Below are 26,083 nucleotides of genomic sequence, written 5' to 3'. Positions count from 1 at the left end.
ATTTCTCAGTTGACTAGACAATGAAATGGAGACCAATTTGAGACGAGTCTGCAGGTCATTCCAAGACCAAGGACCAAAATAAAAGGTACTCCTTTTACCAGCCTCAGTCCGCACAGGTGGCACTTTAAAATGTCACCAACTGTTGGATCTGAGGTTGTATGAGTTAATAACAGATACAAACTTAGAGCACAGGTGGCACTTTAAAATGTAACCAACTGTTGGATCTGAGGTTGTATGAGTTAATAACAGATACAAACTTAGAGCACAGGTGGCACTTTAAAATGTAACCAACTGTTGGATCTGAGGTTGTATGAGTTAATAACAGATACAAACTTAGAGCACAGGTGGCACTTTAAAATGTAACCAACTGTTGGATCTGAGGTTGTATGAGTTAATAACAGATACAAACTTAGAGCACAGGTGGCACTTTAAAATGTAACCAACTGTTGGATCTGAGGTTGTATGAGTTAATAACAGATACAAACTTAGAGCACAGGTGGCACTTTAAAAATGTAACCAACTGTTGGATCTGAGGTTGTATGAGTTAATAACAGATACAAACTTAGAGCACAGGTGGCACTTTAAAATGTCACCAACTGTTGGATCTGAGGTTGTATGAGTTAATAACAGATACAAACTTAGAGCACAGGTGGCACTTTAAAATGTAACCAACTGTTGGATCTGAGGTTGTATGAGTTAATAACAGATACAAACTTAGAGCACAGGTGGCACTTTAAAATGTCACCAACTGTTGGATCTGAGGTTGTACGAGTTAATAACAGATACAAACTTAGAGCACAGGTGGCACTTTAAAATGTAACCAACTGTTGGATCTGAGGTTGTATGAGTTAATAACAGATACAAACTTAGAGCACAGGTGGCACTTTAAAATGTCACCAACTGTTGGATCTGAGGTTGTATGAGTTAATAACAGATACAAACTTAGAGCATAATACAAAGGCAACCAACCCAAAATGGCCTTATACATTAAAATATACCAATGCTGCATCCTGCGCATACAGCTGTGTGCGTGCTTATGTTCATAAACAGTGACGTGACATTTGTCCTGTCTGTATCCGCTTGTGTGTGCAGAAGGACATAATGTGGTGTAAGCGTACAGTATATAAATAAATGGCAGAAGATAAAGTTATGATATGTTCCTTCCTTGTAGATATCGTGACTACCGCTACCCTCCTGGCCATGAGAAGCAATACTCCCACAACATGCAGTTCTGGCACATCTTGGCTGCCAAGCTGGCTTTCATCATTATCATGGAGGTAAAACAGGCTCTGCACTTCCACCACCACCAGCACTTACATCCACCACTTTGACAAATTTGTATCTTAGAAAGTCGTCATTGGTTCGACTCGTAGTAAGTCCCTCCTCACAGATTTCAAATCAACTTGTTGTGTTCTTCCTCCATAGCACATTGTGTTCCTGGTCAAGTTCTTCGTGGCCTGGATGATTCCTGACGTTCCATCTGAGGTGAAGGCTCGAATAAAGAGAGAGCGCTACCTGGTCCAAGAGTATCTCCATAACTACGAGGTGGAGAAGCTGAAGGTCCAACTCAGCCATAACGAACACAGCGACTGTACCTGCACGCCCATGATCTACCCCTCCTTAGCCAGACACGAGGTGCTGTCCGAGTGTCTCTAGCCCCCCTGTCCTCCTCCCCGCACGGGAGGACACACTGATGAGGATTATCTTACGGTTACCCTGCTTGTGTACAACGATACTGACCATCACTTTGCAATAGTGCCTGCATTGTTTTTGCAATATAGGGACACAGCTTCCCCAATTCACAATCATCTCTCTTCCACTATTCTGTTCAATATGGGCGTGTACAGGCATAAGAAAACAGATTGTTGAGTCATGCATGCTGTAGATGTAGCCACCATTCACTTGAATTTTAATCTGTATCTCATATTTATGGCTTTTCACTCTATGTTGTAATTGTGCTCTTGAGAGCATAATCCAAAGTTGCTGTAAAGAAATGAAGAAGAAATGCTATACACTGTTCTAAGCCAGGAAACGTGCTCATTATATCACATGACTATTTATTTTAAGTGCCACTAGAAGTAACCAAAGACTAAATGCCTTAATATATTACATTGATTCTACATTTTATCTTAATGTCAAGTACCGTAATTATGATTTGGAAACGGAGTTTGTTTATTTTAGGCTTGGAGTATTTCACATACTTGTTTTAGAGCTGTATCAAGGGTTCCAGTGTCACGTAAGTTTATGTTCATCTTTATATTTTTACAGCAATTGTAGGCCTGCGTATGATTGCAGTAATGGTGGCCATTGTTTATTTGATCAGCCTAAGTCTCTTGCCCAGGTATGTGGAGCACATTCAGATGCATCACACATTTACTCAAATCTTTTGTTAGCTCCTGTTCTCCACACCACTGTGATGCTGTTCAGAGGCTTGTTCAGTCTTTTGCTATGATGCAGTGATGATGCTTTACCAAAATCTGACATGTGAAAAAAAAAAACTTTTATGAAGAAAATCACCGCATTTTCTATTGTTGCACACTAATCATCTGTTTTATTGCTGGTTTGTGGCGTTAGCATTGTGTGAGTAAGGCTGGATCACCTGTAGTGTAGTTTGGTTCTGCCATGGCCAGTAGCAGTGCACTCAGCAGTATTTCTGGGCTACTGCGGCATGTGGACTGTTGACAGTGAGTCCTGTGAGAACCCTTAAGCCCTGAGAGAGTGAAGAGATCCCTTTCTAATGTGCCTCTGTTTACCAACACATTGAAGCTAATGAAAGCTTGCCCCCCCCCCCCCCCCCCACCCACTGGACTGTGTTTGCTCCGTCACACAAAGCACATCAGCCATCGCTGACTTCTCATCATGCTTCTGTTTTCCTCCGCTGTGTCCGTGTAGAGAAGGAAAGATACACATTCTTCTTCTTTTTTTTATTTTTGCACAAAGCACTTAATGAAACGTGACTACCAAGACTTAAACATGTCATTTTAATTGCCGTCATGACACAAATCAGTGTTTTGTTGCAGGATCGTGTGATGATATTCTCATCTCTGTTCATTTAAATGGAACAAAGGTTGTACTGTCGGTGTAAACATATACTGTATGTAAGAAGTGGTTCCCTGTTCTGATTTCCTGATTATATTGACCTTAAATTTCAAGGTAAAAACAAGGAGAAAATGTTAAAACGTGTAACGGTGAAATCTGTCGAGTAATGGTTTTGTTTTGAATTTATATGAAGGATATTTTTAAGTTGATTACCTACATAGAAATATGTAAGAAGTCTCAAATATTTGAATTCTCTGTGTATATAATGGCTAAAAGGGCACGCTTCAATCTCAGGCAAATTAATCACGCATTGGTCAGAGGTGGACATATTGTAGATGTGATTATGCAACCAATTGACATGTAGACCTTTGTGAGCATTGGTGGACTGTTCCATTTTGCCTTTCTGTGCCCTGCTCTGCTAAACTAATGCCTGTTGATGCCTTAATACTTCTAACACTTCAGCTGTTATTTTCTGTTGTAAATCTACAAATGATGTCCTTTTTCTTATCACATCAAATTTCTTCTGTCCTCTTTTATCATGCGTTAGTGTTGATATTTGTTTTTATATATTTACCATACATGAAAAACAATGTAAAGCTGTTTACATTATGTTTAAAGTTGTAGTTTCAAGTTTTGTTTCATTTTGTTCTATAATTTTATACAATGCCCTGTATACAAATATGTTAGAAATTAAGAATAAAGTACCAGTTCAACTTCAGTATTTGTTGGATATGTTTGGATCAACAATGAGCATACTATCCAGTGTTGGAGAATGAGTATGAAATATTGTATATAGCAGCTCCTTTGTTGAGTAGATGCAAGTCACTGTTCACATAACAGATGGCCTGAGTGAGCACAGATAGCTGTTCAGTGTTTGTTCACACTGGTGGGTGTGCTTTATACCAAAATGTGCTGGCATGGTTGTTTCTCTTGGCAGGCACCCTAGCCACTGTAACACAGACATGGGCAACACTCAAGTTCAGGTAGGTGAGAAAGGTTCACTGTAACCTTTATTTCAGCTTTTTAAACTTTTTTCTTTTTATCTGGCAAAATAGATTTTTGGAACCATAAGAAATAGTCTTAAGTGATTTACAGTATGTATATATATGTTTACATATTTGGCTGACTGCAGTGAGATTAGCTTAGGAAAAACTGTGTGTTTGTATGATAATTATCACTATGGTGTGTTGTGTGTAGTCTACTGATTATTACAGCCAGTACAGTTTAAATGAATTTTTGTTTCAGTTGAAGCAAGCTACCCTTTCTTTCCCCATCAACACAGAGGCTGCAAATAGCCGAGAGGGAATTCATAAAGATTGTGCACTTTGTAACACGTTTTTGCAATTTGGCATAGTGTTAGGTACGGGCATAAGGCCCATCTAGTGACCAGTATATCCAGAAACCCCAATAATATTGGATATTCTGGATATACTGGATATACTGGTCATGCGGGGGCCATATTATGGCCCCCGCATTTGTGAGATGTGGTGGATTGAGATATCTTCATATGCCTTTCCTGATCCAAAGCCAATCCACAGCTCTGAGAGGCCGAGGTCGTAGAACAGGTTGATGGCCAGCACCACCACACCACCACACCACTATCCACCGTGCTGAGGCAGGCCTCGGTCAGTGTGACCCTGCTCGGCAGCATGACGCAAGTGGAGCATCATCTCTTGCTGGCAGGGTGCCAAGGCTGCCTGCTAGGGCAGTAGGCTGGTTGCTGAGCACAAGGTCAGCCTTTGTTGTGAGGAGGTGGTACTGTGAATCAGCTGTGTTCTTCTGAAGTTACCGTTTGATGAACTGAAAGAGCTGTTGGTCTTCATTTTGAGTATATTTGAGGAACTGCTGCCATTGGGCTCCCTTTGGCAGGTGTATCTTGGCTGAGACTCGTGTTCAGCACCCCACAGTCGCACCTTGATAGTATGGCAGCGAGTGCATTTGTGTGTACTCCCCAACACCCTGGCATGCTGGGTTTTGATGATGTGTATTACTGCCGCCATATCGAGAACAACCACAGAAGCCTCTGGCTGCTGGAGAGTGTGCAGGATCCAGCATGCCCGGTAGACACCCAAGGGCATGGTTCCTGACCGCAGCTTGCCTTGGTCTGATGACAGAGGTTTACACTGTATTTGCGTTAACGGAGCCCAACCTGTTAGCACCCTTCTTCAGATCCACAGGTGGCCTGATGGTGAATGTGAACAACTTGGCCCTTGGGATGACATCAGACAAGGGCTTGGAGGCTTTTTCTATTCTGTCCCTTACAAACTCCATGAACATGGCTTTGCCCATGTTTAGAGCTTCCCTGAGGCAGTTAGAGATATCATGGTCCATGACCTCACTGGTGTCTAAGGTGATGAGCTCTGGACCCGTCTCCTTGAAGGGATTGACAACTTTATCGTCCTTGACAAGATAACTTTGAGATGATTGAGGAACATGTTCTGTTCAGCAGCTGAGGACTTTTGGATGTGCCAAACTTTCCTTGTTGCTTGAGGCAGAGAAAGGGGCACCCTTAGCACTTCAGGTTGTGAGAGCTTGATTATCTCCTTCTCCTCGTGTTGACCATAGAGGCCCTTTGATCCACTATCCTCCTTCAGAAACGTAATGCTGTGCTGTGCTCTTGGCTCTCATCAAGTGCCATTAGTGAGAACTTCTTGTCACCACGTTGCACGACAAACTTCCCCTCCATGTAAGCCTCGTGGACTGATGGGTGAGTGTCTGGAAGTCGTGCCATTTCTTTCATGAAGACTGGCATCCATCAGGATTAGTTTGTATGTCCAAAGGTGAATAACCATGGGCACAAATCCTTGCAAGCAATCCGAGTCAGTGGCCAATCACCCACTCACTGACCCCGGATGAAGCGACAATTGTTCATCAGGAAGTCTCTCACTGACAATCTTTCTATGTGACTTAGTTTGTTAAGGCCGCTTTTTTGATCGGGGGGGGGCAGGAATTGGAAATGACCTTGAAATAGAAAATGACTTCAGAAATGGTTTTCCTAGCTCCAAACAAAGTAAAAAAAGTGACATTATACAAGGATCTAGTACTAAAAGGAGCTGAGATATGACATTCGCTCTTAACTGTGAGGGCCATATTGGAGCCACCCACCCCAACTTGTATCCAGTGGTTTTTGAAAATCTTATGCCCAACACTGTGCCAAATTGCATGTTAGAAAGTGCACAATCTTTATGAATTTTGACATATTCTCTCTCAGCTAAAATGTATTATTCTGAAATAGCAGTGTATTTGAGAAGAGCAAGTTGATCCTGGATCTGTGCATATAAGGCCAACTCACTGCTGCATGTCTCACTACTACTACAGCCTCCAGAGAAACCCTTCTGCGACCTGGGCAGCCCGGGGCAGGAAGGAATGTTGGTAGTGCAGCTCCGCATGATGCCGGCCTTCTTCCTGGCGGTGCTGATCCTCGGGCTGGCCCTCAACCTGCTCTCCCTCTGGATCTTCTTCCACCGCCTGCTGTGTGCGGTGGTCTGGACGGTGACACTGCTCACCAGCATACCTGTTGCCAGCATGACTCTGATCCAGTATTGCCCCCCGGGATCAACCGAACCATCTGCACCCTATACATCCTGCTCTCAGACACCGAGGAGAGCCTTCCCTACTCGCTCTTCTGCTCCATCGCTGGCTTCCTCTTCCCACTGGTGTCCATCTGCTACTGCTGCCTGCGCAGTGTCCGAGAGCTGCGCGTGCACCGCCCCGGCCTCCCCCCCGACCCGCACGGCAAGCAGAGGCGGGTGAGGCGCGTGCTGAGCGCAGCGCTGGTCCTCTTCGCGCTCTTCTACCTGCCGTACCACCTGAGCCGCAACGCCGCCATTGTGCTGCGGACGGTCTACCCCGACAGCCCCGCTCTGTGGCAGCCCACAGACCTGCTGTTCGCCCTGGAGATGTGCTTCTGCAGCCTCAGCACCTGTGTCAACCCGCTGTTCAGCTGCTTCATAGGCGGCCAGTTCAGGAGGGAGTTCCACGATACCGTCTCCATGCTGTTTCCCCAGTGTCCGGCCAAGTTAGGCCCGGGGCTGAATCAGCGCGAGAGGAGGGCAGAGGGGCAAAGGCAAGAGATGGTTACTGTCACTCCTCTGTGCATACTGCCCAGACCATAGAGCCTGGTTGTGCCGTTTCTAGTCAGCAGTCCAAATGTAAATTGATCGTGTGTTTTGCAATGTCTATTTGTGTCACATTATGTCATAAAACTGTGATTCTCAACCCTTTTCATATCAAGGACTTAGCCCATAGGCCTATCTCAGGGCCACGGACCCCCATTTGAATATGTTTATTGTCAGATATGATTTTGTCCAGAATTCCATGACTATCTGTACTATCATCAGTGGCGAGATGGTGGTCGCCGGACCCAACGTTGGGAACCACTGCTTAACCAGGCTATGGGGGGGAAAACGTGTGTGATATTTGTCCAATCGCTTTGTGTATGTTTGGTTTAATCAGCTGGATTAGCCTAGAAAAATGTAAAACATCCCTTGATTTCTAGTCTCCTGTATCTTTATTCATAAAGGTCTCCATAAACTTCCCTACACAACACTGCCTCTGTGTGGTTGGCTGCACATCCACTTCCCACTCTGGATTCACATGCATGGAGTGCAATTTTCAATTAATACACTATAATTTGAATTCCCAGTTCGTTCAATTAAACCAGAATATATCTCTGTGCAATTTGGTTGTGAAGTTTGACAATAGTCGGTATTGATAATGACTAAAGACAATAATAACAGGCGGGGTCGAGAGGGAGGGATCATTTCTTTGTGTTTACTGCCTCTGCTCTGAAAGGAGACGGAGCTCGTCTTGAACCTTGTTACAGGTCACCCTCAGTCAGAGGAGACGGAGTGACAAGCTATGCAAAGCTTACAAGCAACACATTTTAAATGACAAGACAGTAGAGGATGTGTGGCGGGCGGGCGGGCGGGCGGGCGGGGCGTGTTCGTGCTGGCCGTGTACTGAGCAGAGCTGCTGACAGGTGCAGCAGAGAGACAGCGGAGCTGTCCGTGGTGCTGAAGTCTCGTCCGCGCTTCACCGGTCAGAGATCAGAGAGGAGCTCCCGGCCGTGACTGACTTCAGCCAGGGTGAAGCTATTTCCATTTCAGCGCGTTTCCACAGAATCCCAAACACTTCCAACTTTTATTTTTATTTTATTTTTGTTTGTTTTCCAATCACTGCCTGGATCTTAAGATGGCTCTGCGTGGATTAACATTGCGCAAGGCAAAAGCGGACTTATTTGACTGCTGTTTTGTGACTGTGAACCTATCACACTGAACGTGTTTGCCCCTCCAGCTCGACTCGTCTTTTCAGGACATCGAATCGTTTTATGCCGGGAGAGAAAGAGACGCACTTTATTTGGATTTATATCTCAACAATATGCTCATTAATGTTGCACCTCCGTTTGTTATAATATTGTAGAATTTTATGATATTTTGGATATGGAGCCAGGAAAGGAGAGAGCTTTCCCTCCGACTAAAGAGGGGCTAAAAAATCTCGCAGGAAAGGCCCTCGGGAGTCTGCACAGGTAAGACGAAATAATGAGCATTTATGCATGTCTTATCATCCCAAAATTAGTTATCTTACGAGAAATAAAAAATGAAAGACATCCAGATGTTAACAACTGCCCCCTCCCAAAAAAATAAATAAAGGCTATAAGGCTTTGTCTAAACGTGTTTATTCTTACAATTAAATTGAAGCCAAGAGGGAAATCGCAGCCTATTTCTTTATTATAAGATGAATTATGGATAGGATGCTGAAAAGCACAGTAGTGGTGCCCGAATATTTAAGAATCAGACATTTCCCTGGAGGATGATCCCCTCCACCAGCAGCTGTGGGTGTTTTTAATAATTAATGAAACAGAACGAGTCGTGACATAAGGTCGGAGGATATCTATTACGTTATGTATCCATCATGGTCGATGGACTCCATATCAATTGTCTTACTACTTATTTGTAGCTCAGAAGGACCTGAATGAAATCGAATCGAATGAAAATGACTGATTACAAAACACAGGCTTTTCTTTTTCAAGGCTATAGAGGAGGCAAGTTAAGTAGCAGAGCCATGTAACTGTCTTTTCCCACATTTCCACATTCTTTTGTCAGATATTTTGTATTAAAACGGTTTAATGTTATTTGTTATTTTTACATTTGCATTGGATGGGAGAATAAAATATCCCGTGATCCAGCAATATCACCTCTAACAATCGAAAATTCCACAAGCCATTTGGAAGCACGAGGCATTTGCAAGAGAACAAATTGTCGTTTTTGCACACATGCATTTAAGGCCGAACATATTCTTAGAGTTAAAATTATTGCTGCAACAGAGAAACGTCACGCAATGCAATGAAAGAGGGGGGCTGTTTGTTTAATTCAAGCTCCAGGCCTGTTGTTTAGGAGAAGGCCTGCACAGGCTACAATCTTTCATTTCTCATTGCTTAGCCTACATTCCTTATGAGTAGGCCTAAATCCCAAATTCCGGCTTTACAAAATGCCGAGCCCATACTGTATTTATAAGAGCTAATTAAACAAAAGGGCTCAATTAATTCTAAACACAGATGATGCTGATAGTGCTGCAATGCGGTATGAATATAAGGTCATTTTGTCTTCGTTGAGTCTTTACAGAAAATGCATGGAACGAAAAAGGCAAGTTCACTTACAGGCTACACAAAAACGAGCCAGCCTTTAGGAGGCCAAATGGAAAGAGGAAAATAAAGACTTTGCCAAGGCCTGTCGCTGAAAAACCACATTGTAAAACCAAGAACCAAAAAGCCTATAACACAAGCCACAAATAAGAGCCAGCAGATTTAGGCTTTTTTATGCTACTTTTGGGAAAGTCAACGAACTTATCACACTTCTTCTCATTACACCTCCATTTAGCCTGTTTGCATGATTTGACTCAGCCAAGAGGGATTTTGGTTAGATGGGTTTTATCTGTACTCTAAATCAAAAGCTGATATTTAGTGATATGGCATTTTTATCTGTAGTCTAAATCAAAAGCTAATATGAGGTTATATGGCATGGTTGTGTATAGGAAGCTGGAGAAGCGGCAGACTGCAGCAGGTGCAGCAGAGGCCATCGAGCTGACAGAGGATGGGAGACCCCGGGAGGAGCAGCAGAAGAAGCCGCCGCTGTGTGACTGCACGTGTTTCGGGGCTCCGCGCAGATACATCATCGCAATGATGAGCGGCCTCGGCTTCTGCATCTCTTTCGGGATCCGCTGTAACCTGGGCGTGGCCATCGTCAGCATGGTCAATAACCACACCATTCATCAAAACGGAAAGATCGTCATCAAAGAGGTGCCTACAAATCCCCGCCCATTTATTCCCCACCCGTGCCCGCACCCTGTGCTGTGCTGTGCGTGATAGGTGGTGTGGGCGCACACGCGTTTTTTTATTTGAATTACCATATAAGGTAAATCCATGGAAAAGTACAAATCTAATGCTTCCTGGAAATATAGCCATATTATTATTATTTATTTAGGCCTATATGGTTGTTTATTGCCTATAATGGTGATCGACTGGAAGCCATTATAGGCTACCCAACTTTTTTTTTCCCACTATAAGGCTCAGAACCATTGATTCGATAGCCTATCTGTTTGATCACGTTTTCACAGTAAGAACACTTAAAAAAGAAATACATTTTGAACATACAGCTACAAAATAAGCCTAATTCCTATGCTAATTCATAATGAAGCATAGCCTGAAAACCTTTTAATTTTCCTTCTTCTTCCATCCTCCCTGAAAGAAAGCGGAATTCAACTGGGATCCAGAGACTGTGGGGATGATCCACGGATCCTTCTTCTGGGGCTACATAGTAACTCAAATTCCAGGAGGGTACATCTCTTCACGATTAGCAGCAAACAGGTAACTTGCCTGATCTGAATAATGAATATGCAGGCCTACAAACAGTGACCTATTCTATCTACAGTCAATGCCTACAAACAAATAGATTGAGTAGAGATTATTTTCAAACATGCAGTTTCATTAGTTTTTATTTTATTTTATTTTAATGTCATTATTAAGTTCAATATATGATAGTCAATCAAGTGGCCGTGGTTTGAGAAGGAAGGAAGCCTGACCTAGGCAGATAAATATGGGGATTTGGCGGATGCCCGGCAGGCGTGCCTCCTCATGTTAATGAGGTCCCACGGGACAAACCATGTATAATCCTTTATATTCAGAGGCATAGCAACCACACAAGCCAAGGCCCATGTGCGTGCGGTTGTATAAATCACAATGGCCGTACCGCATTACCAAGATTTTATTAGCCTACCAGTTGATTAGTCAGCTATATGATCTGTGCAAAGCCTTTATGAAAAAAAGTATATCATAATTGTAGAATAGCCTGCCTGCAGGTGGACATAATATAGCTAACAAATAAAATATTACAGCAAAATGATCAAGTCTCTATGAAAATCATTGATAGTGACAGGAGATTTAAAAAAATGCAGTAGCCTACAAGATCAAACTCACTGAGTTATCACAGCATAAGCCCCTATAGCAATATTATGGATTGCTAGATTTTCCATGAGGGAAACTGAGCCCAAACGGCATGCAAATCTTCATACCTTCCATGCCAAGTCAGCCGAGCCAATGACACCTTCTGGTCCAGACACCCAGTCCCACCTCTCTCTCTCTCTGTCCTGGAAACTCAGTCTCAGCTCAGCCTGTTATGTGTGCAGCATTCAATTAGAATCTGCTTGTTATATAATTTATCAATGGCATGTGTTTATTATTGTGTAATATTATCATTATACATCCTTAGCAATTCTGCCAATTTTAAATCATCATGACTAAACAACCATGTAGATTTGATATGCGTATGTTGTTGTCGTCAATATTGTTATTGAGGCTGATGATCATCTCTTTATAATATTCTGACCTATAACATATAACCTGTTTCTTCAGAGTTTTTGGGGCAGCCATCTTCCTGACATCCACCCTGAACATGTTCATTCCCTCAGCTGCTCGGACTCACGTCGGCTGCGTCATGTTTGTGAGGATATTACAAGGCCTTGTGGAGGTACTGATCAACACTGACTTTACATCCATACGCTGTTCTGTGTCTTGGTGGCAGGTCTTGATGTTTATATGACTCAACAAATACACCTGATTTCCAAGTTGAGAGCTGAACTCTGTATCTAGATGAAAAAGACGAATCATGAAATTGTCTAGAATAGATATTCAATCTTTTGTTCAGAGTTTAAAAACAACTGAAACTACCGATCTTTACCATATTGATTTGCAATGGAAAACATGACCTATTATGAAGAAGCTCCATTCTTTATGCTGTATACAATTATCAGATTAGTCAACAAACAGATCAGAGCATGTACTGAAAACCCTTTTGGCAAATGTACGGGCTTACCTGGGAGAAACAACTCCATGTTCACATACAGTCTAACAAAAGAGATCAAATCCACGTGATGGAGGCATGCTGTCCCAACTCATATAGAAAAGACAAGAAGGTTTCAGAGAAATGATCAGACTGAAGGTCGTCCTCCTTTGTCTTGTTGTTTAGCTGCATGTGTGTCCTTTCAATAGAGGCTCGTGGCCATTGAAAAATATCCGCCTGTGTTCGGCGCCCATCCCCTTATTACTGCAAATTAACATTAGTATTTCAGGGTGTCTCCCGAAGCAGCCCCAGCAATTTGTGTCTATCAATAGTTGATTGTGTGTCACTTAATGTGTAATGAAGATTTAATGGGGAGCAATACAGGTTTTTTTCCTCTCGTGAAAGTGGGTAGTCAGCTTGGATTTGCACAGACTCACACCTAACCCATTAGTCTCTATTAGAAAGGTCAGCTGCAATGCATGTCAGTTTGTTTGTTATTAAGCACAATTTGTCTTGCATGTCTCTGACAGCTGGGAACTGGCTATAGACCAACCAAATGGGCTATATTTAGATGATGCAGACTCTATTGGTTGAATCATAAAAAGGAAATAAATGTGAACTTTATTTATCTGGCAAATAAGTGACTGACACGGAGCTGAAAATAGCTTGTGCACTACTGTGCAGGCACAAGTAGATTTTGTCGTCAGTAGAATATGATGTGTGTGTGTGTGTGTGTGCGTGCGTGCGTGCGTGCGTGCGTGCGTGCGTGCGTGCGTGTGTGTAGGTCAGATGATTTGACTGATGACAGGTGTGACTGTGCTTGTGTCACTGTCCAGGGAGTGACCTACCCAGCCTGTCATGGAATCTGGAGTAAATGGGCTCCACCACTGGAGAGAAGTCGTCTGGCAACCATCTCCTTCTGTGGTACATAAGCTACGATTCAAGTCACTGTGAAAATGCAAGATTTGCTCATTAGGGTCATATTGATTGTATTATCGTATTACTTTGTATACTGCAATACAGTGTTTATAATGACAAAATATTGTTCCTAAAATATGCACTACACACAGGAACAACACTGCTCTCTGAATAAGAAACAGGGTTTGAGTTCTGGTCACTATTGATCTTCTCTGCTCTACAGGATCCTATGCTGGAGCAGTGATAGCGATGCCTCTGGCTGGGATCTTGGTGCAGTACACAGGATGGTCCTCTGTCTTCTATCTTTATGGTGTGTATATCTGTTCTGGATAAGTCATATCAGCGCTATCCTCATGAATGAATGCATTAAAGAATGTATATCACCATTCTCTCTATCTGTATAGGGTGCTTTGGAATGGTATGGTACATGTTCTGGATCTTGGTGTCGTATGAGAGTCCGGCGGTGCATCCCACCATCACTGATGAGGAGCGGCGCTACATCGAGGAGAGCATCGGAGAGAGCGCCCAGCTGATGGGGGCGCTTGATGTGAGTTCTCGCTGCACATCCGTTGCTTTGCCATGCTGTACAAAGTGCATTCAACTGGTTTCCCGTGTGCTATGATGTGTTTTAATAGAAATTCAAGACCCCCTGGAGGAAATTCTTCACCTCCATGCCCGTCTATGCAATTATCGTGGCAAACTTCTGCAGGAGCTGGACCTTCTATCTGCTCCTCATCAGCCAGCCTGCCTACTTTGAAGAGGTGTTCGGCTTTGAGATCAGCAAGGTAAACACATCCTTCACGATGCCTGAATCAACACTGCCAAAACATCCATCCTAACAAGTCAATATTGAGTGTTATAAACTGCCGATCGGGGGGCATGATTTCTCTTCCAATACAAATCAACTTGATACTAGCGCCATGATCTTTCTTAGCCTGTCTTGTCTCAAGATACTGAAGTGGTGGGGGCGGGGCATCTAGGAGGTAAAATCACTCTCCTACCACCACGGAGACCCGGGTTCAATTCCTGGCAGTGGTACTTCCGGCTTAGTCAGACATTCTTATAAGCACAATTGCCCAGGTCTGCAGGTGAGATGCCAGTGGGGTATGAGTCCTGGTTGCTTTACTAGCGCCTCTTCTGGTCAGTCGGGGCGCCTGTTCGGGGGGAGGGGAACTGAGGGGAATAGCATGATCCTCCCACACCCCACGACCTGCTGGTGAAACTCCTCACTGTCAGGCGAAAGGAAGCGGCTGGTGACTGCACATGTATCAGAGGAAGCATGTGCTAGTCTACGGCTCTCCCCAGATCGGCAGAGGGGGTGGAGCAACGACCGGGACAGCAGGGGGAATTGGCCAAGTACAATTGGGGAGAAAATGGGAGAAAAATCCAGAAAAAAAGAAGATACAGAAGTGGAACTATCTCTTCAACATAGGCTTACTGTAATTTCCCTTTGTTCTAAGATTTTACGAAAAGTAAATGAATTGTTAAGATGGACTTTTTGCAGCAAATTCCTTCTCAAAGTACTGTGGGTGGGATCAATGTGCTCATCCCACATCATCACATGTGTCATCACAGCAAAACATCCCAGTTATTCATAGAATTTCATAATCTTTGCCCCCCTGGGAGACTGTGAAGCATGAATCAAACAGCTCTGACAGCTGTAATTCAGGTGCAGGTTGAACTGTAGCACTCTGGGATTACTGCAGGTGAGTTATTGCTCAGCTGTAAGGCTGGAGTCAGAGGTTGAAGCATACAGAGAGATTTGTTCTGAGACTGAAAGAATCATTTTTTTTTGTAACAATCACTTATTGTACCTGTCACTGTAGGTTGGCTTCAGACAAGTCTGTGATGGCTGTGGTCTGTGGTGTGTTTCTCAGGTTGGAATGGTGTCAGCGCTCCCTCACTTGGTGATGACCATCATCGTGCCCCTAGGCGGCCAGCTAGCCGATTACCTGCGAACCCACAACATCATGACTACCACTACGGTCAGGAAAATCATGAACTGCGGAGGTGAGAGCTTATCAATCTGTCTGTATTACAGAGTAGATCAATTACTTATCAAAACAACATTTAACTTTTGTATTCTTGTTTTTAGGGTTTGGAATGGAGGCTACTTTCCTATTGGTGGTCGGTTACTCTCACAGTAAGGGGGTGGCTATCTCTTTCTTGGTTCTGGCGGTGGGATTCAGCGGTTTTGCAATATCAGGTGAGTCTTAGAGATTTCTGAGGTCTTGCATGGATGAAGAACGTGTTACAATTTCAAACGAATACAATATTTAACTTCACAAGGGGCTTCTGGGTAGTCTAGAGGTAGAAGCACCCACCCACCACCGCGGAGACCCTGGTTCAATTCCCGGCAGCGGTACCTCTGGCTTGGTCAGCTTGTTCCTACAGACACACTTGGGCGTGTCTGTGGGTGGGAAGCCACTGGGGTCCTGGTTGCTGCACTAGCGCCTCCTCTGGTCAGTCGGGGCGCCTGTTTGTGGGGGAGGGGAACTGTTGGGAATAGTGTGATCATCCTGCCGGTAAAACTCTTCGCTGTCAGGTGCTACTGTACCACTCTCCCCAGATGGGCAGAGGGAGTGGAGCAACACCCGGGACATCAGGGGGAATTGGCAAAGTACAATTGGGGAGAAAATGGGAGAAGAATCTGATAAAACAATATATTTTTTTTTAACTAACAAAACTCAAAATATTGATTCTTTCTTGTCGTAGGTTTTAATGTTAATCATCTGGACATCGCTCCTCGCTATGCCAGCATCCTCATGGGAATATCCAACGGTGTGGGAACGCTGTCAGGAATGGTGTGCCCTCTGATAGTGGGTGCTATGACAAAGAACAAGGTGAATCATTTATATTCAAATATGAATATTTATATGCTGCAGATAGGAACTTAAACAAATACTTTTAGAAATGTTGCAGCCTGGCCCAATTTCTCAACAACCCTCTCATCTCTGCCTAGACCCGTGAGGAGTGGCAATACGTCTTCCTTATTGCTTCCCTGGTGCATTACGGGGGAGTGATCTTCTACGGGATCTTTGCATCCGGGGAGAAACAGCCATGGGCCGACCCTGAGGAAACCAGTGACGAAAAGTGTGGTTTTATCGACGAAGACGAGCTGGCCGAAGAGACGGGTGACATCGGCCAGGGTTACGGTGCGATGGGCGCTCCGGCTAAAAGCTACGGGGCCACCGCACAGCTGAACGGAGGCTGGGTGCAGGACTGGGACAAGACAGAGGAGTATGTACAGGAACCGGCCGGCAAGAGGTACGATGAGGGTGGCTACTCTTAGACCTGCTGACACCTGACATAGTCATGTTTGCAGTTATGGAAAGTTGGCTCACGTAAAGAGACTTTACATCACGGATTGCACAAATAAGCATTAAATTAGATATTTAAATTCATTCTGTGTATTCAAGTAAAATGGTTGCTTCTTTAGTTTCAAGCAGCCAGTGTAAAGAAATAGTTGAAGTTCATTGCAATGCCGAACAATCCTCATTAGATTCTAACATGTTTAGCACCTATAGGGCTTCACTGTACAGTAGACAGTTGTAAAGAAAACTGTAGGCCTATATTGTACTTCTTGGGCATCCAAACCTCATAAATCTACTTGAACAACATGAGCCAGATAGAATTGCAGTTGACCATCATAGGGTCTTTCTCTGAAATACCACTCTGATTGCACTGATACGATAAGTATTCTAAAACAAGATTCTATTCTATTTCTCAAATGTGTTTTATGTATTGTATATACCTGTATACTGTTTCTGTGAGACTATTGTGGATTTGGGTCGTTGATCTGTGTTAACATTAATATAAAAGGCCATATTTTTCATGGACAGTACCTTTTCAGGGAGATGTCTGCTTGCAAAAAAGGTCTTCTTCTTGGGAAAGGCCTAGAAAACATTACAAGACAAAAATAGCGTGAGTGAAGTTGAAACGAAACATAGAACTTTAGTGTGTATTGTTGCATGAATTTTCTCAAATCAATGTTCAGATACAGCCTCCTCACGGTCACTGATAGTCCTCATTCCGCCTGCTGCTTTGTTAATAAGATACTGCAAAAGTGTCTTCTGCCATAAGAAGTAATAAAGTGAACTTTCATAATCAGGTTCTGGTAGTGATGTGAGACAAATCAAAAATAGGTTTCGAAGGCGAATGTTCTCAAGGCATTGTTTATTAGTGTTTGGTGTGCACTGCAATAAATCATGTGTACCAGTTGCCGCCCCTCACATTCTGTTTTGTAATGTAACACTGGCTTGCTGTATCTAACTGTAATTGTTTTGGAGTCATGTGATGATTAACATACGGTGTGTTTTAACAAAATGACTAGTGTCTGGAGAATCCAGCTTTAGTGCTCGTGATGCAGGACACACAAAGAGGAATACAGTACTGTACATGGACAACCAAGTTTTGTGATCTCCTGGTGTCTCTTGGTTGTTCATCCATTGTCACCAAAAGTACTTTATTGACACTTTGGATATTGTCACATTTGAGTGGAACGCATTCATAGATGGCTGTTCCATCCCACTTTATTTGCTATTTGAACACTACATTTGCTGTGTGAACTCTGCAAGGATGTTTAAAATATATGAATATTTACGAATGTTTAAGATGACCAAAAGATGCTATTCTGGCTTTGTGCCTAAAGTTTATGTAAACAGATAAATGTGATTTTATGGCTTCTAATATTGTGTTTAATGGAGAGGTATGTTGATGTCAAAAAAGTGTTATACAAATACTACTACAAATATCATTTTATATATAAAAAAAAAAAAAAAAAAAAAAAAAAAAAAAAATCCAAAAAGTCCTGTTTTGTCATTCTTAGTCATCTTTTCATAACCGGAAAATTATTTCAAGATTTGTCATGTGTTTATTTGAAGGTTAGAGAGGTCCTGGGAGGCTGTGGGTAGACTACGCATCCAGTTAACCGCCCTCTCCAATCAATGTCATGCACATCTCCGATCTTCTCCATGTTTCTCATTAGGAAATCAATGTCCGAGGTCTCAGGAGCGCAGGGCAGAGTGTTGGACGCTGTAGCCTGGTAATTGGTAAAGGAAGTGTGGAACAGCAATGTTAACACTATTAGAGGAGATTACATCCATACAAACCAAGATCCTTGTCTGTCTTCTGAAAGAGTCCAGACTTTTTGTCCACTGTATGGTGTGTAAGCCCCACTGCCATTGAACCCCCATGTAGCTGTATAAAAGTGTGATAAAAAGGTAATAAATCTTTCAACATAAAACGTGACATCACACTTTCTCAACAGTACAGCGAAAAGAACGGAGCACAGGCATAATGGAAAAAGCAAAAAAAACAACCTAAGTGTGTGAATATAATGTGTTAGCAAATGTGTTAGCACTCCATATAGCCGACAGGTGTCATATTCTCTCTGCACAAAGCCACACCCCTTATTCCCCTCACTGTATCCTCCTGCGTTGTACAGGACTGAGGTTAATAGTGCTCCACAAAGCACAGTCAACTATCGACCCGGCTCCGGCATGGCAAATTACCTGATGCAAATCAGATCTTAAACATGTGACAAAATCAATACTGTTTAACTCCAGAGTGTATTGGAGTTTCTCAAACAAATGTTGGCCATGAGGGTTTGAATTCAAATGTAATATGCTGATACTTACGAAGGTCATATTATTCCTGGATGAACAATTACTCTCAAAAGTGGAATGATATGGTTTAAAAATGATGGAGTATAAGACATAAGCGGTGTACATATTCACTTTTATTTTATTTTTCCAATGATATCTGATGCTCTCACCGTATGTAGAGCAACAGTAGAATCAGCTTCAATTCCTACATTATAAACATTACAAGCAACCAATAGCAAGGAACGCAAGGATCAAAGTCGAGATAGCCTACTATGCGATGTGATAGGACATGATACGATACAAGACAGTACAATACGATACAACATGGTATGGTATGATAACAATATATATTGTGAATAAATTGTGAATATATTCACTTCACAAAAATGACAATGTGCAAAGCAGATGGTCATAATTGTTCTCTGCGTCACCGTGGAGGTGGGAGGAGGAGGCAGAAGAATGTGGCGGCTGACTCGACACCAGCAGCTCCTTCATCTGACTCATACTGAGTTGCAGATGGTTCTTCTCGAGTCGTCCAACAAATCTCTCTCCATTAGACTTCTCTGCTTCTTTCCTTCACTGTTGCCTCCCACAACTGAGGAGTCATCAGAGAGCTTCTGACCTGGAGTTAACCCTGACGTCAGAGTGAACCTGCATGGGCCTGCAGCTTCTCCCCTGAGCAGCAGGTGCTGGATGGTGTTGAAGTGACTGGAGCCATCACAGAACATGATTCTCACCATGCCGCCCAGCATCTCCAGGTGGGAATAAGCCCTGTGGAGAAGGATTGTGATAGAATTGTCCTCACCTGTCGTGGAGGCCTGATGTGCAAATTGAAGAGAAAACCCATGGGACCAGTCTCTTCAAGGTCTTCATAACTTGTGGAAACACCGGCCTGTAGTCGTTTCGGGCACTGGGGAAATCTAGGAGGTTTTCCACAGTGGAGGCAGCTTCTTCTGACTCCAGGATAGGTTGAACAGGTACTGGAAAACCTCTGCTAACTGGCTGGTGCGTGCTCTGAGGATTCGCCTTGTCTGTGCGGAGCCTTCTCTCTTCTCACCTGAGTGGGAGTGATTGACAGGTGGGGGTGGGGCTGCGGCAGGGGGGGGATGCGTGCCATGGTGGTGACCACGGATGTGATGAACCTGATTGACAGTCTCGACTTCTTCAGTTTGGAATAATAGTGTTTAGCCGTCTAGCATTGTTTTGACTGATGCTTCAATCACAGGAGGCAGTTTTTGTCTGAAAGGCAGTTAGCAATTATACTGACTCTCCATTTATACTCATTTATATCTCCATTTATACTGACTCTCCATTTCCTCCATTTATACTGACTCTCCATTTATTTATTTATTATTTATTTATTTATTTATTTATTTATTTATTTATTTATTTATTTATTTATTTATTTATTTATTTATTTATTTATTTATTATACTGACTCTCCATTTCCTCCAAACAGGAAAAGGGAACCATTAACACTCGCCCCCTGACTGCTTCCTGATGCACTTGTTAATTTGACAGGAAACACAAATTGTGTCACCAGCCACGTGGAACATGTTTTCTCATGCCTAACCAGCCGGAATGGTCATAGCGGTTGCCCCAGTGACACGCCTGTTAGGGTATAATTGGACAAAACCCGGTGGAGAGCAGACATCCCGTGCAGCTCATGGGGTGTTGGGGGCCTTCCCGCAGCATTCACCTGCCTGTGTGAACTGTGTGTTTTTGTAGCGTTCTCAGTCTTCTTGTGCATCTCTCCTGTCAGCGTGATGTTTGGTGGTGGTGTGCGTGCGTGCGTGCGTCTGGCATGTGCCATGGTGAGGGCGAGCACAGAGGGGATGAGTAGTGGTCCGTCCGTCTGTGGGGCAGGTGGTGCGGCCTGGCTCCTGGGGGACTGTAATGGGATGAGGCCCAGCCAGAATGAGTGTTTGATGACAGGGGCTGCACTCTTCCCCTGGGACTCCGCCCGCATGCAATTATCCTCCTGATCCCTCCTCCCCCCTCGAGTTAATACAGCTCAGATTGTACAGTTCACTAAAACACTGCTATCTGAAGATCCATCAACTTGCAATGTAAAATCTACACTCCTCACATGTTCAAAGATCAGGGCTATGGTTGTAATTATAATCCAACATTTAGGAGGAGTATTGGAGTAATTACTGTTTTATGACACCCTCCGACTCTGCATTACACTACCTCATTAGTTACACTACCTCATTACACTACCTCAGGGCAATTTAATTTACACACACCTCCTTTTTCCTCCGTTGCTAATTGATTTATTAATGAGGAGCTTCTCGCCCCGTCACAGGCGTAATAATCTGCCCTCCATATGGCAATAATATTTCAAAACCCGTTGGCAATTACCAAACTTATTTGCATTAGAAATAAATCTGAAATCGCTCCTAAAATATGTTCTATTGCTTCCCTTATGCATTTTCACATCCTTATTAAAGATACACTGAAAGGAGCCTCCCTCTTGATATGCAAATGGGTGTCCACTGCAATACGTCTCCATCTTGGACGGCTCACAGCAGCTTGCACAGAAAAGCACCATGGAATCTGTGTGCTACCGTTATTTTCATCTGGTTTACAATCTCACAATCACGCTCTCGCAGAGACATTTATTATCGCTGCCAAACTAGGTTCTACGCCCTTGTTCTGCAGTAATAAGGCAGGGTGTCTTGTTGGGAAGCAGCGACGCCGCCATATTGCATATAAGGGTTACAAATCTCAGACCTGCGATGGGGGGATTCAGTATTACATCTTCCACCATCAAAGGAGAAGAAGATTGCTCTACGTCCAATTGTTTTTCTCCACAGAACTGGTTTCCTACAGTTGCATGTGAGGTAATCTATCATAGGTCTTCCACTTTCCCCTCCCCCACATCACACAGCATTGACAGCTTCATACCCGCCCTCTCCACAGCATAGTATCACACACAAAGGATGATATGTACGATAAGGAGCACACTGCAAAGCGCTGTGAGCACTGAATGATCTGAATAAACGATTAAACCATTTGCAGATAATCAGCAAAAATGTTTTACAGATTGTATTGCATATTTATCATATCATCATATTTTTTGTCTAAACCCTACTATCAATCTTTCTTTTGGTTCTGTTCTTTTTTTTATACTGACATCTAGTCCTTCCTCCCCCTTCTTCTTCTTCATGTCCTAAAATAGTGTTTCTGCAACTACAGCACTCACTGGAATGTCTGACAGTTTTAGTCTGGGCTATCCTGGAGAAGACAATGTGAATTCCTTCTCCTCAACTCTCTTGACACTGCACCAACATTTCACACGACTAAATAGAAGCAACATTTCATTTCCCCTATCATACTACTACAGCATCAGGCTTTTCCTAATAGCTTTATTCTGAAAAAAAAAAAAAAATCTGAATATCGCTCGTTATTCCTCTGACTCGGATGCATAAGGATCCTGGCCGCTGATGACGAGGAGCCTCTGTGTCCCACTCCTGAGTAGAGAACGGGACACAGGTGTGTGGGGGCCCCTCCTCTCCTCTGTGATCTGTCACCCAGGCCAGACAGGCTCCATGCTGGAGCGGCTTAGGCACGTGCCGAGGGAGGGCTCTACCCCCTCGTCCCCCACCCCTCTGAGGACTCCCTATTCACACCACCAGATGGGGGCTGGATCTGAGTTTTAATGAACGTTTGCCATCACCACCCTTTAGAAGCCTCTGAATGGCAGCCCCCCCCCCCGCCCCCTTTTAGCATGCCTCACCACAGTTTGTTTCCCCAAGCTGACAGACAACTATATTACATTTAATAAAAGGAAGGAAGCATGAGGCAACATGTAAGAGGGGTCAATGTTTTGCAATTGTACGTCTACAATGAGCCCATTCAAATATGCCATTGCCTTGAAGAGAGCTATGGCCTCTAAGCAAAATGTAAAAATGTAGAAAAGAGAAATTCTCAAAAATAAAACTTGCTTGGTATTATTTTTTAGACATATTAGGCCATGATCTATGATCGATCGATCGACCGGCCGACCGATCGATCGATCGATCGATCTATCCATCTATCTATCTATCTATCTATCTATCTATCTATCTATCTATCTATCTATCTATCTATCTATCTATCTATCTATCTAGCATCTATCTATCTATCTATCTATCTATCTATCTATCTATCTATCTATCTATCTATCTATCTATCTATCTATCTATCTATCTATCTATCTAACTAGCATCTATCTATCTATCTATCTATCTATCTATCTATCTATCTATCTATCTATCTATCTATCCATCTATCTATCTATCTATCTAGCATCTATCTATTTATCTATCTATCTATCTATCTATCTATCTAGCATCTAGCTATCTATCTATCTATCTATCTATCTAGCATCTATCTATCTATCTATCTATCTATCTAGCATCTATCTATCTATCTATCTATCTAGCATCTATCTATCTATCTATCTATCTAGCATCTATCTATCTATCTATCTATCTATCTATCTATCTAGCATCTATCTATCTATCTAGCATCTATCTATCTATCTATCTATCCATCTATCCATCTATCTATCTATATATCTATCTATCTATCTAGCATCTATCTATCTATCTATCCATCTATCTATCTATCTATCTATCTATCTAGCATCTATCTATCTATCTATCTATCTATCCATCTATCTATCTATCTATCTATCTATCTATCTATCTATCTATCTATCTATCTATCTATCTATCTATCTATCTATCTATCTATCTATCTAGCATCTATCTATCTGCATGACTCACTAACTCCCTGGTTTCAAAGAGCACCTTTATAGACACCAGCAATCTTCTCTTCTATAATGCTTTGCTTAAAGAAAATGTTTTATAAAAGAAAACAGTGATGTTAAATATAATATATATCATATAAATGCTAGATTTAATGTCCAAGAGAACTGACATAATATTTCAGAGTTTCATATTTTTGTATTGGCTAGTAAGTAAACTGCTTTGACAGGCACATCTCCAAGCATCAACCATTTAAACTAGTGGTAGATAAGATACTAAAGGAATGGGCTGACCTCCTGTCGTTTGAAGTGTTGCAACAGACAAACCCTGTCATTTTCTCGTGCAGGTCAAGAGAAGTGGGCAATTTGTTCAGATTTATCAGGCGAGATAATGGGTGGGCCAGGGTACATAGTACCTCTCTTTCAGAGGGGTGAATTTAATAATAGTTCCTCTCTTTCAGAGGGGTGAATTTAATAATAGTTCCTCTCTTTCAGAGGGGTGAATTTAATTATAATAGTTCCTCTCTTTCAGAGGGGTGAATTTAATAATAGTACCTCTCTTTCAGAGGGGTGAATTTAATAATAGTACCTCTCTTTCAGAGGGGTGAATTTAATCATAATAGTTCCTCTCTTTCAGAGGGGTGAATTTAATAATAGTTCCTCTCTTTCAGAGGGGTGAATTTAATTATAATAGTTCCTCTCTTTCAGAGGGGTGAATTTAATAATAGTTCCTCTCTTTCAGAGGGGTGAATTTAATTATAATAGTTCCTCTCTTTCAGAGGGGTGAATTTAATTATAATAGTTCCTCTCTTTCAGAGGGGTGAATTTAATAATAGTTCCTCTCTTTCAGAGGGGTGAATTTAATTATAATAGTTCCTCTCTTTCAGAGGGGTGAATTTAATAATAGTTCCTCTCTTTCAGAGGGGTGAATTTAATAATAGTACCTCTCTTTCAGAGGGGTGAATTTAATCATAATAGTTCCTCTCTTTCAGAGGGGTGAATTTAATAATAGTACCTCTCTTTCAGAGGGGTGAATTTAATAATAGTTCCTCTCTTTCAGAGGGGTGAATTTAATAATAGTACCTCTCTTTCAGAGGGGTGAATTTAATAATAGTTCCTCTCTTTCAGAGGGGTGAATTTAATAATTTGTGGTAACAAATGGGATCCCACCCCCTTCCTCAAACCTGCAAATCACTCTATGAAAGTGTGATATGAATTGTTCTTTGGAAAATAAAAACAAATCGCTGTCATAGGACATAAAGCATAATTAGATTGCCTATGTTTTCCTTTTTTGTATCACACCAGTAGGTAGTAGGCTATACCAATGACTGATTGATTTTGGCACAGAAACATATATGTGGTGCTTTGGGCTTCTCATTCAGATGACAGTGGTGTCAGACAGCAGCAGAGTCAAATCATCACCATGTCTGCTTACCTGCTCTGCCACTTCTGTGCAAGACTGTGAAAAAAAGAGGTGAGAAAAAAAAATCAATCAGTGTCAGTCCCAAAACTTTAGCGCTAATACGTTTAATTTAGTTTTAGAGAAGTATGCTGGCATCATCATCATCGTCATCATCCCAAAGGACTCTCTGTCTTAAAATAGAATATTAATTCAATCATTTCTCGATCTTTCTCACATTCTTGAAAATCTGAGTGACAAAAATGTGGTTTAATAATAATTATATTAATCCACATTAAATTAATTAACACACATGTACAGTATAATCTAGGAGCATGTGAGTCCCATTTGAGCATTGTGTTTTCCTCCAAGCCAATTCATATGTTCCTCGTTGGTTGGAAATAAATTGGTTGTGTACATGCTGCCCCTGACTCAGTGACCCATGTCTGCTTGTGTGGATTGCTTTCACAGCGTGTTAAACGAGGTGTGGCAATGTTGGCGCCCCCCCCCGCATGGTGGCTCGGGCTGTAATCCGCTGTCTGGCAGTGTCGTGTCACACACCAGCCATTGTGCTGCGTCTGATTGAAGGTGTCTGATCTGACTTAATTGATCCCTGAGCCACACAGGCGCTCCTCTGACACATGGGCGCGGTTTCAGATGCGTGAATTTGCAGTCAAGTCACATGACTGGCATTCAGCCAATCACATTTTTAGACTCAGAACCAGTGCAGCTTTGTGGTGAAGAGGCAATGCTGACGGATGGGGTGAGAAACAAAAAAACATATATTTTTTAGGTGTGTACACTACAGGATCACACGACGCTTTCACTTCCTTTGCTTTTTGTCATGTATTTATTGCCTCTGAAAGAAGCTTGACTCTATAATAAAGATAATTTAATAGCAAATGAATCTGCTTAAAGAGTTTGTTGAAGTATGTTATTCCCAAAACCACTTTAGCATCACTTTAGTCTCCACGGCCTTCCTACCTTTTTGTTTTATGATTTTCTTTTCATTCATAATTCATCATTTTGC

The 26,083-nt window shown here is 42.5% G+C and overlaps 2 protein-coding genes and 1 pseudogene across 3 annotated transcripts in view; all 3 read left to right on the top strand.

The window, feature by feature from the left end:
- The window catches only part of ano5a (anoctamin 5a), a 41,610-nt gene extending 37,859 nt beyond the window's left edge, over positions 1–3,751 (top strand). The window contains exons 19-20 of the mRNA XM_083654577.1: positions 1,172–1,277; positions 1,426–3,751. Coding sequence (XP_083510703.1) covers positions 1,172–1,277; positions 1,426–1,656 — 337 coding nt within the window. The 3' untranslated portion in view covers positions 1,657–3,751. The remainder of the gene's footprint in view (positions 1–1,171; positions 1,278–1,425) is intronic.
- Positions 3,752–4,961: 1,210 nt separating this feature from the next.
- Positions 4,962–7,154, top strand: LOC310792457 (P2Y purinoceptor 6-like; annotated as a pseudogene). The gene is made up of 2 exons: positions 4,962–5,099; positions 6,358–7,154. The product of its transcript is annotated as a P2Y purinoceptor 6-like (transcript).
- Positions 7,155–8,480: 1,326 nt separating this feature from the next.
- slc17a6a (solute carrier family 17 member 6a) lies at positions 8,481–16,584 on the top strand (the record flags this gene model as incomplete). The annotated part of the gene is made up of 12 exons (XM_083654589.1): positions 8,481–8,566; positions 10,072–10,336; positions 10,785–10,903; positions 11,948–12,062; positions 13,211–13,298; positions 13,516–13,602; positions 13,697–13,839; positions 13,928–14,077; positions 15,170–15,302; positions 15,388–15,498; positions 16,008–16,135; positions 16,255–16,584. 12 exons carry the CDS (start codon positions 8,481–8,483, stop codon positions 16,582–16,584), a joined length of 1,755 nt encoding a protein of 584 aa, XP_083510715.1.
- Positions 16,585–26,083: the final 9,499 nt, after the last annotated feature.

This window comes from Poromitra crassiceps (genome assembly GCF_964638095.1).
Source record: "Poromitra crassiceps genome assembly, chromosome: 18".
In the NCBI taxonomy this organism is placed as follows: domain Eukaryota; kingdom Metazoa; phylum Chordata; class Actinopteri; order Beryciformes; family Melamphaidae; genus Poromitra; species Poromitra crassiceps.
Note: the sequence above shows the minus strand (reverse complement) of the source record. Positions and strands in the feature narration are given on the sequence as shown.